The sequence below is a fragment of the Vipera ursinii genome (genome assembly GCF_947247035.1).
Source record: "Vipera ursinii genome assembly, chromosome: 6".
Classification (NCBI taxonomy): Eukaryota; Metazoa; Chordata; class Lepidosauria; order Squamata; family Viperidae; genus Vipera; species Vipera ursinii.
The window spans coordinates 67,096,587-67,110,273 of NC_139515.1; the positions used below are offsets into that span (position 1 = coordinate 67,096,587).

A 13,687-nucleotide genomic window follows, 5' to 3' on the forward strand; every position below is an offset into this window, starting at 1 on the left:
TTTTTTTAAACTCTTCTACCTTTGACCTCGAATGACGCCACGGTAAGCCCCAGCAACCGTCCCCGCCTCTGGAGGCAAAATGGGTTTCGATTGGCTAACGGGAAGCCGAAGAGGCGGGTGAATCTCCTTTTATTGGTTGAGTGTTATTTACTTCGGGGAGGAGAGGGATGTTGCCGAAGAAATGGATTCTTAAGAGGATACTACATTTTCCGGCAGCCTTTGAAGCCGCACTTGGAGACGCTAGAAAGGATGTATTGCATTATGGGGTTTTTCCCCCCCCCCCCTCTATTTGGCGGAGCGTTGTTCAATAAAAGAGAGGATGGAGGTGGGGAAGTTAGAATTGGACTCGTGCGTATACGAGTGAAAAAAAAGCACAATTCCTTGGGAAAAAGTCGTATTACATGGGGCTTATGTCATCGCGTTCCCCGTCCAATAATCTGAAACTGAAATGGGTTTCAATTTCTCTCGCTCCCTCCCCTCCTAGGTAGTACAGTTCCCACCCTCCTCTTTGTAGTGTATACATATCTTGCCCATGCTAGCAGGATCGCTCTGACAATAGCCACACTAAACACACCTCAGTGTAAATCGAAATTATGAGATGAGAACAGAATTTTAATTTAAGGTCTAGTTCCTGGGTGGAAAAGTCTTGAATGTCTTATCTATAGATGAAAATAGACCACCTGTTCAATAGGCTTGGTATATATCATTGTAGATTAGCTCAAGAGATTAATGGTTACTTAATTTAAGTAATTCCCCCATGAGAAACCAGTCTTCCCAGTAGCAGAAGAGTGATAAATGTACTTGATTTCACTTATTTTTTAAAAAATTAAAAAGGTTGTTAGTATAGCTTTCCCTTGTTAGCTAACCATAGAAATAGAGCATATCTACTGGAAGGATAAATTTAATTATTAGAAATTGCACTGATTTTCTAGCAAGTATACCTTGATGAATGTAACCTGCTCCTAAATGACTTATCTTGTGAGAATCTCTAGTTCAATAAACACCAATAAAGTCATTGAAGTGCTCATTCATATGCCTTGGAAAAAACTCCAACATGAGTGTCCTTCACTATCTTCACAGTATTATTACGTAGGTGATAATAGGAAATTTTAAAAAACCTGTGCAATATTCACATTTCATAGGAGTAAAAGCTCATGCTTTGAATGCAGAGGAACCAGATTCAGTGCTAAGCACCTGTAGTTGAAGATCCTAGAGATAATGCAAACACTTTATACTAAAAAACCTCTCTATAAAAAGGTTTGTATGATCATATATATGTTAATTGTATCACAAATAGATTCAATAGCTGCATTTACTAATTCATTATTTGTTAACTGAATTGATCTAATTGGTTGGTTCATACTGAACTGTGAACAAGCAATCACATTTCAGCTTAGAATGGTATGCAAACATTGTCAATGAGCACATCCTCTGAGGGTGGAAATGATCACAGGACAATAAGGGTTGGTGTAAAACCTAAATGAACTAAAAAAATTCACAAAAGGAAACTGTAATGTATTGGGCCTTTTACCTGAACTGTTTTCACGTGTCTTTGAATGCTGCTTGAGATTGCTTAATTAGGGTGTCTGTGTAACGGTCACTGGCTGCCCAGACATGCAGTCTCCAGGATGATCATTGGTTGCCTCTGGGGCGGGAATAGGTTCCTTTAAACCTATTGACTGGCGCCTAGTGGCCAACTGTATAAGTAGCTGCGTAGAAGCGTCTGTTCTCACTTCTGTTCCTGTTACTTCAATAAAGCAATGTTCCTGTTTGAACCCTCTTGTCTCACCTCCTGCTTCCCAAGAATCCACTATACAACACTGGCGACGAAGGTGGGATCCTGCTTCTTCAGAAGAGCTGCAAGTCACTAGGGGGTGAGGCCAGCAAAGCGCCTGGCAGGGAACGCGTTCCCCCCCACCTCAGTCAGCCTAGCAAGCCATGCTAGCAACCACCCACCCTGGGGACCAGTCCCAGGGCCTACAGAAGAAGCACGGCTTGGGCCTCTCGTTGCCTCATCCTGCTTCTTCTTGAAGGGCTAGAGACTTAGAAGGGGAACAGCAATGGAAATCAGATGGATCAAGCAACCTTTTTTGTTCAGATTTCCACTTACTTTGAAGGTCAGTAGCCTTTAACAAAATGGATTCTGATCTTCTTCAGCTCATCAGCACCAATGTGACTGACTACAAAGCCAAGACCTTCTGAACCCAACTGCCAAATTCTTGCAGAGATTAAATCTAGCTACTATCAGAAAACTTGGACCATGTACTTAGTTGGACACTCCAGTCTTCAAAGAAGAAAATGGAATTTATTTTGCATTTTCTCATTTAATTTCTGATCCTTAACTTTTTTTCTGATAACTTCACAAATATAAAATGCACTGCTGACTAGTTTCTCAGTCCATTTAATAACCTAATGAAAAATCTTGAGAAACGCTCTTCCTGACTAAAAACTAATATAGGTAGTATTTGTTTAGTGACCACAATTGGGACCAGCTGTTAAGCAAAATGATTGCTAAATGAAACCTAGACTGTGCTTATGTTTTTACTTCAGCTTTTATAGACCTGTAAAGGTCATAAATATGAGGATTAGTCATAAAGTTACTTTTTTTCATTACTGTCATAACTGCAAATGGTCATTAAATGAGGACCACATGTATTTTGCAGTTTAAGCCTGCTGGACAGCAGGTTTGGAAAGGGCTAGTAAGTATAAACATATGCTTTATCTTTAAGTTTTATTTACATTTTAATACATGAGTACACTAAGCATTTAACAATGCTGGAAAAGCTTCCTTCTTTGGTAGTTGCTCACATCGTAACTTCAGGATACATTCAGACAACATCAGAGAAATGAACAAGTTCTCAAGCTTGCTATTTCAACTGAGCTTCTCTCCCTGCTGCCTCTGTGGAAGCAGTTGCTGTTATATGAGCAAACTCCTTCTGTGAACTTACCGCAGGGCTTTAAAATCCGTTGAAGTGTGATCTTCAAAGTATTCCTTTACCACAATCTGGAAAGCAAGTGTTATGTGATACCTACAGAGCAGAAGGCCATTTCCCAGTTTTGGCTTCTTTCCACAAATGAAGGAGAATCGGTTGATAAGGACATTGATGCTCAAGTCCATGGTTGTTATACATGCCAGCAATCTAGGCCTGAAATGCCACAGGCTCCAGTTCACAGGTGGGAGGAAACGCACACTCTCTGGTCTAGGATTCACATAGACTACGCTGGGCCCTTTCAGGGACAGCTCTTCCTTATAGTAGTGGATAGCCACTCCAAATGGCTGGAAGTAATTCCAGTTCCTAACATGACTACTGCTAGGACCATCCAGGTGCTGAGAAAACTCTTTGCCACACATGGGTTGCCAGATGTCTTAGTTTCAGACAATGGGGCCCAATTCACTGCTGCCGAATTTCAGGCCTTCCTTAGAGCTAATCTCATCAGACATGCAACGTCTGCGCCTTTTCATCCATCTTCTAATGGTCAAGCTGAATGCATGGTGAGGACAATGAAGGAAGCACTCAAGCGCATTGTCACAGGTGACTGGCATCACAGATTGGCAGTCTTTTTACTCTGCCAGCATTCTACACCCTGCACTGCTACAGGCAAAAGTCCTGCAGAACTATGTTGGGGGAGGCGTTTGATCACTAAACTGGACAGGTTGCATCCAGATAGAGTGGCAGCAGAAGACTCTCGACCAAAATCCCCGAGGGGGCTGCACATGGGCGATTGGGTTTGGGCCAGGAACTATGGTCATGGGAATCTGTGGGTTCCTGGTCAAATTACCAAGGCATCTGGACCCCTATCTTATGAAGTGTGGTTTTGGGGAGGGCGAGTTGTGAGATGACACATTGATCAGCTCAGGAAACGGTTTCCAGAATGGCACTAAGTGAGGACTGCACCATAAGTCCCTCCCAAGGTCCTCAAACTTGCGGCCAAGCCAGTCCTCACATGGACTATCAGGACTTTTCCTTCTTAACTGAGGTGGAACCGGAGGGAGAACTGGGGAGCCCTGGAATGCAACATGGATCCCCTGAAGGAGCAAGCCAACCAAACTTCAGCAACCGATGTGCCTACTCTGCTGAACAGTCTGACTCTGGGGTGGGCCAACCTGGAGAGGCCAGCCAGAGTGCATCGAATCCCCTTGACTCAGAAGCAGAAAGGGACACAAGTCTACCCAGCCCACTGGGTAAACTGGTAGACCACAAAGTGATGGGAACTCCGAGACGTTCCTCTAGGGCACAGGTCTGCAACCCGTGGCTCCGGAGCCGCATGCAGCTCTTTCAGCCATCTCCTGTGGCTCCCAGTCTTCTGCTATGTGTAGTCCAAAAAAAAAAGTGGGACTAAAAAAGTTCAACTAATCAATTCAAATATGCAGGGTAGGTCCATATCTCACCTTGGCTCCACTCTTCAGTCAAACCCTGTTCTGCGCATGTGTGCATGTACGTGCATGCGCACACAATTTTTGCGGCTCCCAGTTTTTCCTTTTGTGAGGGAACCAGTTCCGAGTGGCTCTTTCACTGTTTCAGGTTACTGACCCCTGCTCTAGGGCACACAAGCCTCCTTCATATCTTGCAGATTATGTTGTAAAATAAAGAGCTATATATTGTTGTAATTGCTGTTTGCCACTATACTACAGAAACTAGTGCTATGATGTAACTCTCTAAAAGTGCCATCTTTGAAGCCTATTCATTCAGACGTTGTTTAATAACATTGTAACCTACATTGTTTTTTTGTTTTTAATTATTATTATCACTTTTACTTTAGTGTGTTTGGATAATGAGTCTTGACAATTGTTGAGACTAATTGGTGTTATTATGGTCTGTTCTAAGAGGGGAGGGGTATTATATACTGGGCTCTTGAGGAATACCACATGGGTGCTGGAGCAGCTAATGGTTCTCCAGCAACCCAGACTACAAGTCTCCTGCGCTGCAATTGGCTATCTCCAGGCGGCAATGGTTGATTCACACCTATTGGCTGCCACCTAGGGGCTAGACTATATATTGCAGCTAGTTGCAGCCATTTCCCCAGTACAGTTTCTGCACGAAATAAACTATGAGTTACCCTGTACTCAGTTACGCGTCTTCATTCCTACACCAAAGGACCCACTATTTAACAAATAATCTACTCCTTTCATAAACAATCTAAGGAAAAAGTTATTGAAGTAGGCCTCTGAATTGGGACCTATGGGCATAACTGCTCTTCCAGCATCCATTTTTTTCTCACAATGAATCAGTACAGTGGGCTATCTAACCAGTTCAGGGGTTATTTAGTCACAAAAAAGTGACAACTGTAACAATGAACCTACTAAGAGACATACAAAAGGGAGAATCAAGCTCCATCCTTGGAGATCCAATCTTGAGTGGAGAATAGTGATAAATCAATACTGGTCAGACCATGTCCAAACCAATGCATGTTGCACATTCATTGTGAAAATTAGGACCTGAAGAGATGGTATTAATGCTCATGTTGACTGAGAATCTAGATAGACCCTGATTTATGACTAGGGAAAGGCCCAGACAGCACTTCTATATATTTATATGACCTAGTGGCTGAGAATTCAGAAGCTATGGTAGTTCCAATATACTTAGCTGACAAAATGAAGACAGTAACTGAAATACTGTAATTGTGAATGCCCACTAGATTAAGATGACCTTCATGACCACTGTCATATATTTGGTGAAAATTCTGAGGATAGATGACAGACTGAAAAACAATATCCTGAATTGCTAAGAAATATTGCTGAACACAAATAAATCTTTTGGGGAAATAGCCACATAGATATAGATGTCACTTAAGTCTTCTGAGGAAAACTAATCTGAAATACTCTCATTCTGAATCTTGGCTGGGTGTATTTGTTGAAAGCAAAGATCAAGTACAGAGTATGATCTTTCATTAGTTTTTAATACCACAATATGGATAAAAGCAAGTTGTGATGGAATAAACTTAAATCACTCCTTTCTGTGGCTGAAGTGAAATTGTCTTCAAAGAAATAAAATCAGATAGAAGGCAACTATTCATGAACAGTCACCAGTGTGTAACTGAAGGTGACTTCCTTCATAATCAAGAGTTATGATCTCTCAAGAGTCCCAGAACTGAACATATTTTGACAGTGAAATCTGTTCAGCTCAAAAGCAAATGACAGAAAGGATGTAATACAAAAGATAATTTTTTTAAAAAAAAATGCTGCTCGTCAAATGGATTGGAATGAGTCAAATTTGCTCGCCATTGTTCGCTGTTCAAAAGCCTGCTTCAATAACTTTTTTCTTTAAATTGATCATTAACTGTTTTTTTTTTAGTTTCTTCAGGTCAGTGTTGACTCATGATGACTGCCTGGGCAAGATTTTCAGAAGTGATTTGCCATTGCTTACTTTCTAGATCTGAGAGAGAACCCAAGATCATCCAGCCGGCTTTCATGTGTGAGGCAGATCTAAATCTCACAGTCTCCTGGTTTCAAGCCTGATGCCTTAACCAATGCACAAAACCAGCTCTCTAATTTATTACTAAGTGATTATTAAAACACTGGGAGGACAGTGAGAATAGCAGTCAGGAACAAGCATAGGAAAATCCCACTTCCTTTAAAAAAATGTTCAGTTACAGAAGGTTTCTGATGGGCTATGGCTGCAGGAACTGCTCACGTAATTATAGTTAAGAATAAGCAGCCTTTTAACTCTGTCCTTCTTCCTGCAGCTATCTGAAAAAAACTCCTGAAAAACTCTGGAGATTTGGGGGAAGTCTCACTAACCCTCTACAAATCTCCACATGTTATTCAGGATCAGAAAACAACTTTTTTTGTGGAAGGGAAAAAATGTCTTGAAAAGGAAATATGAGCATATGACCTTACATAATCTATCTTTCTCAGAAAATTCCTCTTATATCACCCCACATGGTTCAGGAACCATTTCTACGTACAAGCCATCAACTCTGTAGAGATACTTTGCAGGACAGAGAGCAGGAAAGTTCTTCTTTAACTTTGGTTTCAAACTTATTTTATTTTATGTAGTATACAGTAGATATTCTTTCTGACACATTTAGAAGTGTAATATATAAAAACCACCATTCTTGGTTGCCTGTCTAGATCTTAAAATATTTCAAGTTAATTAAGATAATATTGGTTCCATTTTTATTTAAGTGTGAAAAGTCTTTATATATATATATCTATATATATATGTACAGTATATATATATATATATTGGATAACTGTACAAATAACATAATTCCATTTTAACCATAAACAGTTATTACCACAGTTGAGTGCTATCAAATATTTTATTTACAAAACATTAAAATGCCTGATGCCAGATTTTCTTGTAATATTTTACCCATAGGGTAATAAGTCCACCATAATTACTAGGTGCTTTTTATATAATACAGAAGCATAACACCCTATGTTAATAGTTCTTCTACAAAAAAAATTCACAAAGAACCATGAATTTCACCAAAAATACCAATGAAAAATAAGACTCAAAAATACAATTTCTCCTTACTTACATAACACAGAATAGGTTTAAAAAGGCACAACTTTGAAATTTGTATAAATGTAAGGAATTGTCTTAGCAAAGGAGTCAGAACCAGGCTTTATAAATTGGTTGTCATCTTTTATAGTAAGTCTCACACATAGCACTCACTTTCTTTTTGCTCTTGTAAGGTTCTTTCCATAGCGGTTGTCCCATAGGAGCCCAAATAGCCCTCTTCTTGGATGCTTTTGTGCTAATTGCCATAGTCTTAATATCCAACATCAAGAGATACTATTTAGGGCTCTTCCACACATCCCAATGGACTATCCAACTACTAGCTATGCTTTGAATCAGTGTTTTTCAACCTTGGCAACTCTTAACATGTATGGACTTCAACTCCCAGAATTCCCCAGATAGTATACCATTGCTCTTGATCACCAGATTGGTTTACCAGTAACTTCTGGGGAAAGAAGACTTAGAGTTGTGCCTGGGGCCAGGTGGAAAGCAATGTAAAGTTATGGAAGGAAGGATTTCACCAAGGCTGACGTTACACATCCACCTGAGAGCTGCTCAGTAGGAGAGTATGTTTTTTTCCTACCTGGTCTTTACAATATACTCCTTCTTTTTCACAAACACAGTAATGTTCTGCGGAAATGGGGCAGCATCTCTTGTAATTAAGGGTGAATTACCTTTAATAACCATAGAGTGATATAAATACTGAAAACATAGTACAAAACACAGCAATTTAAGGCAGTGATCATTCAATGCTACATATCTTTTTTCAAGGTAACACTTATTTGATCAATAGGAAAGTGCACCATGATATAAAGGTACAACTGAAATTCACCAAAACACAACTAACGTGATGCTTTAGAAAGCCTCAAATATCATTAGAAACTGAGGACAACAGTAATAACTCTAGAAAAAGCAAGTGAAGGTTTTTAAGGAGAAGCAAAAACCTTATTTCATTTTCCTTTAGTAAAAATTTGCTCACGCCAATCCTTAAAGATCATTTACAAAGTCTCAGTGAGAAAATATGGATGCTGATTAAAAACTGCACATCAGACACCTTTTCAAATCTCAGATAAGTAAGGCAGTATTATAACCACTGCATTACAGGTTGTGTTGCATAATGCCATTACTTGCATGACATCTGATACTTTGATGCTGCAGGAGAAGCTAAGAAGAGCAGTATGGACAGGAAGGAGTTATGTTCCATTTTCTTTGACTGTGCTCCCTCTCAAATCTGCTTTTCTCAATGGGGACTGCCTACTTTCCACTGAGAAGTTAAAATAAGCATATGGAATAAGCATATGAAATGATAAATAAGTATTTACTTAGGGGGAAAAGCACTGCTACCCTTCTCTTGCCTGCCTGTGGTGCACTTGAAAATCTTATCTATTTTTTTAGTAGAAGAAATGGAAGCAATCTCATTTTAACCATAGGCTTATTTCCAGCCCACAGGCAAACTGAGTGCTTCTCAGTCAACACTTCTAGCTGTTAAACTGTATAGGTTGATAATGATAAAATGGTAAGCCATGCACTGAAAAGGAAAGCATGCCCTCCTTCACTGTAAGATCTCCCATACCTAGCTTAAGGGTCTAGATCAGGGGTCGGCAACCTCGGCTCTTTTATGACTCGTGGACTTCAACTCCCAGAATTCCTGAGCCAGCATGCTGGCTCAGGAATTCTGGGAGTTGAAGTCCACGAGTCATAAAAGAGCCGAGGTTGCCGACCCCTGGTCTAGATGTTTTTTAACCATATTTATGGCTGCATTTGAAAGAGGATTTCAAGAAGCTAGCTCCACACAGTTTTAACCAAAAAAAAAAGGACTCAAGACAGGAAAAAGAGAGGATTCTTTTTATGGTAGCTTAGTGTAATGAAGATTATTAAATCAAGACTTCTATTTTTTTTTTTTTTTTTGATGATCAGACTGGATGATTTTAAAGTCCATTATGCCTCCGTGGTGTTCTGAGGAATATAGGCCTCTCTGATGCAGATAAGGCCTACTGCAATTGTAGGTTTATGAACAAGCAAAGCAGATGGAGAACATTCAGTGATGACTGAGTTGACAACCAACTTAAGACAGATTCTAGCAAGTGGAGAAAAACACAAAATAAAAGGCACATCTTGGCCTACATAATGCTAATAGCAGCACTAAAACCTTGCTTGCTTGGAGGAACCATTGCACTGGCCTAGACTAGAGCATGCCATGCTTATAGTCATGTGCCGAGGAGATTTCCCATCTTCATAGTCATTACCAATGTCCAGATAAGACTTCTGTTACTTTACTAACAGGCATAGACTTTTTTGTCTGATTTTTATTAAATATGTAGGATTGATATTATTACCATTCATGTTTATTTTGCCCATCCTGTGGTTGCTTCCCCATTGATGTAGGCAAAGCCAGGAAAGTGTTGCATGTGCTCATATTCAGAATTTCTCCGTGTGGTTAATGGGGTGTACATATCACTGGGATTTCCATATCTTGTGGAATGCATGGATGGACTTGTATAGCAAGGGTTTGCCGAGGGCACCTCTGGCCAGCGAGGTGTAACTGGAGAGGGATGCAGCCTTGGGGTGCTGCTCATCAAGCAGGGCTCCATCCGTGAAGACGGGCTATTGAAAGGGTACTAAAGACACAAAAGCATATTGTGAAAAAAAATTTAGTTGTGCAACTGCATTTTATATCGCCCTCCCCACAGAAAAGAAGTAAATAAAATGCAAATTCTGTCAAAGTTGTCTCCTTAACTTTTTATGGTGGGAAATACAGAATTACAAAAACTGGTGATTGTGCAAGGGAAAACAAACTTGGTCTAGGAATTTTAACATAGTATACAATAAATCTGTCCCTTCCATCAAATCAGCAAGCACAAGATAAATAATAAAGGTTTGCTATTGCAATTAATACAAAATAAACATTTCTCTTAATACAAAATTAATTAATTAATACAAAATAAATACAAAATGAATACAAAATTAATACAAAATTAATACAAAATTAACATTACTCAGCCTTCCATCCTTCCGAGGTAGGTAAAATGAGGACCCAGATTGTTGGGGGCAATTAAGCTGACTTTGTAATAATGCCGCTTGGGGTGTGTGTGAAAGCCCTAATAAGCAGGCATATACATAGAATGAAGGCTATTGCTAAGCTTGTAAGCTGCCCTGAGTCTTCGGAGAAGGGCGGGATATAAATGGAATTAAAATAAATAAAAAAATAAAAAATATCATATACTATCACATATTGTACAATCGTATGCACACCTAGTTACATTGAATGTTTTAATGAATTCCTAAGTGAAAATCTTATCTTACAACTAAAGTCAGGTGAAAAATCAAGCAAATTGGAGGAAGCTGTGTATTCTATTGTATGGGAATAAGCCTTGATGGGAAAGAAGTTTTTTCATTCAGTTTTCTCCTTTATTCCAGACCTCTTTTGCTCCAGATTTCAGGCCTTCACGAAACCTGTATCTCCTCACTTGAAAACCATATTCTTTATTTGGAAACAGGAGAAAAGGCCTAATTTTTTTTAAAAAAACCCATTTTCAACCAGACATATTAATATTTGATGAGATTTCTAGATGGAAACCTAATATGGACTTTTTTGCTGAAAAAAGTAAAAAGGATATGATAATTCGTGGGTTGAGAATTAAAAAATGTGGACAAAGTGAGGGCTTGAAGGGATTTCTGTGACATCTGGGAGGGAGGATTATAAGATTATGTTTGTTGAAGAGAAGATCAGAAGACATGCTTTACAACCTTAATTTTTTACTGTCCCTTTTTCTTCTTTTCTTTTCTATTTTTTCTTTCGATTTGGCTTTTAAGGTATGTAAAATTCTCAATATAAATAAATAAATAAATAAATCATTCGTTGTTGTATCATTCATTGAGGCACGACACAGTGCATAATACTGGGACAATACCATGGCTTCCTAGACCAGGGGTAGGCAACCTTGGCTCTTTTACGACTCGTGGACTTCAACTCCCAGAATTCCTGATCCAGCACGAGTCGTAAAAGAGCCAAGGTTGCCTACCCCTGTCCTAGACCATGGTCTGCATTATCTACATGAAGGGCTACTGGCAAGGGATGGACTGCACCTCACAAGAACTGGAAATAATATATTCAGAAAATGACTGGCTCATCTTATCAAAAGGGTTTTAAACTAAAATTGAGGTGGGAGGGGGGGCAATCTTCACAAACTTCACAAACTAATTCCAAGCAAAAAACACTAGATAACCAATCACATAAGGAAATAGGGAGTAAAGAGAAAGAAGTAAAAACAGGAGACAAAACAAAGTAGAGAGTGATGGACAGGATGGCAACTCCAATTACTAAGTAGGAGATATAAGAAACCTCCCCCAACCCATAAAGGATTCAAATGCCTAGACACTAATGCTCAAAGCTTAGGGAACAAACAGGGTGAACTTGAAGTATTAGTACATGAAGGCAGATACAATATAGTTTGCTTTACTGAATCTTGGTGGGATAAAACTATTTCTTCTCATTGGCAGTGCAGATTGCCAGACAAGAAAAGAACCTCTTTAAACATGGTCATATACACTATGATCCACCATTCTCTGTTTTGTTAACATTCCCAGGCAAGCAAGCCCAGGCCAAAAGAAAGAGCTAATAAACAACTGTAAAGACAAGGGAATCAGGGACACAGTGAGCTGTTTCTCTGTGCAGCCAACCCTGTCACTCCTCCCCCTCCCCCCCCCCGCCGTTGATGCAGCTGCGTTTATGAATGTGTCATGAATATAAGAAAGAATAATTGCTGGAAAATAATATGGCATTGTAAATATGTAGTATTTTTACAATAAAATCTGTGATGGCTGAAGCCCCACATGGAAAGATTTGTATGGGTAGGTCAGCTAATTGCAAATGAGTCAGGGACTTCTTTTTCCTTCCAGTGAAGAGACTATTGAGAAACAATATTTTTAAAATCCGCCTTGGACCCTGCCTGCCTATTAACTCCACTAGTGAAGCATCTATTCAGGCTTGTTGGAGTGTCCAAGGCTTCACCATCTGTGCGGATGCCTGCCCAAGAAGCCTGAATCACCTTTCACACTCTGCATCCGGTTTAATGAAGAGTGCTTAAGCACGCTGATCTCAAAACACTGGGGCCTAGTGATCTTTGCCTAGTATAAAGGCGACATTTGTTGGAGAGCTCTTGACAGGAAATTACCATTTTCTGGGTCAACTCACTTGCCATCCCCATGCCGTTGAAACTTGACAAGAAACACTGGCCCCTTTAAGTTGGGGTGACTTTGAGCTGATTATTGTTAAGGCTTTTTCTCCCTCAAATTTAGAATGAGCTCTAGTTCTTTCCCCTTATTATTTTAGGAAATGCTATTTTAAGTTCCCCTCCACCCAACCAAGGTTGAGTTCTTGAAGATCAATCTGAAGAATAATCTTTTTTATTCTTATCCTTCAGCTTCCTGGTTGATTATACAGAATGAAAGGTATCTCTGTTCAAACAGCAAAAATATTTTCCTTATAAATGCAATTCTTAACATGATAAGAGTTTTGTTCATATTTTAGAAAATTTACTCTATCTCTGATATAAAGCAAAATATTGCTTTCAAATATTTAGCCTTACAGAGTTGTAATATATTTCACTGGTCTTTTTAAAATGCACATTAGGAAGTATGAAATGTATGTTGTAAATCAAGACATGATACATTTTTTTTAATTGATGGATTTATATATATTATTACAACCCTTGCTTTCCATGTCAAATGTTTCTCTGTCTTTCACTTAATATACAATATTATGGGATTATTGAAATTCAGTTGGTGATTCCAGAAGATAGCCATGTTGGTTTAGTGGTTAAGGCACCCGGCTACAAAGCAGAAGATTGTAAGTTCTAGTCCTAGTTCTAATGGCTGCCTTATTTATAATAATAATAATAATAATAATAATAATAATAATAATAATAATAATAATAATAATAATACCGGGATTAAAAAACCCAGTTCTAGCTCCACTGTTCTGTTACTGTCCTCTTTTGGTGCCTGGAGGCTGTGGGAGCTTGGATGGGGGACAACAGGCTTCAACTGAACCATGGCAAAACCGATTGGCATTGGATGCATGTGGTCCCGAGATCCAGGACTTTATCATCTTTAATTTTGGGTGTGGTTGCACTACCCCAGATGTATCCAGTCTGCAAATTGGGGGTTCTCCTGGATTTGGGACTCCTACTCGAAAAGCAGGTAGCAGTCGCAGCTAGGAG

General features: G+C 39.3%; 1 protein-coding gene across 1 annotated transcript in view; it reads right to left on the reverse strand.

The window, feature by feature from the left end:
• Positions 1–9,811: 9,811 nt before the first annotated feature.
• Positions 9,812–13,687, reverse strand: part of RFX4 (regulatory factor X4) — a gene marked incomplete at both ends in the record, with an annotated part of 88,161 nt that continues 84,285 nt past the window's right edge. Inside the window, one exon of the mRNA XM_083365628.1 lies at positions 9,812–10,084. Coding sequence (XP_083221754.1) covers positions 9,812–10,084 — 273 coding nt within the window. The remainder of the gene's footprint in view (positions 10,085–13,687) is intronic.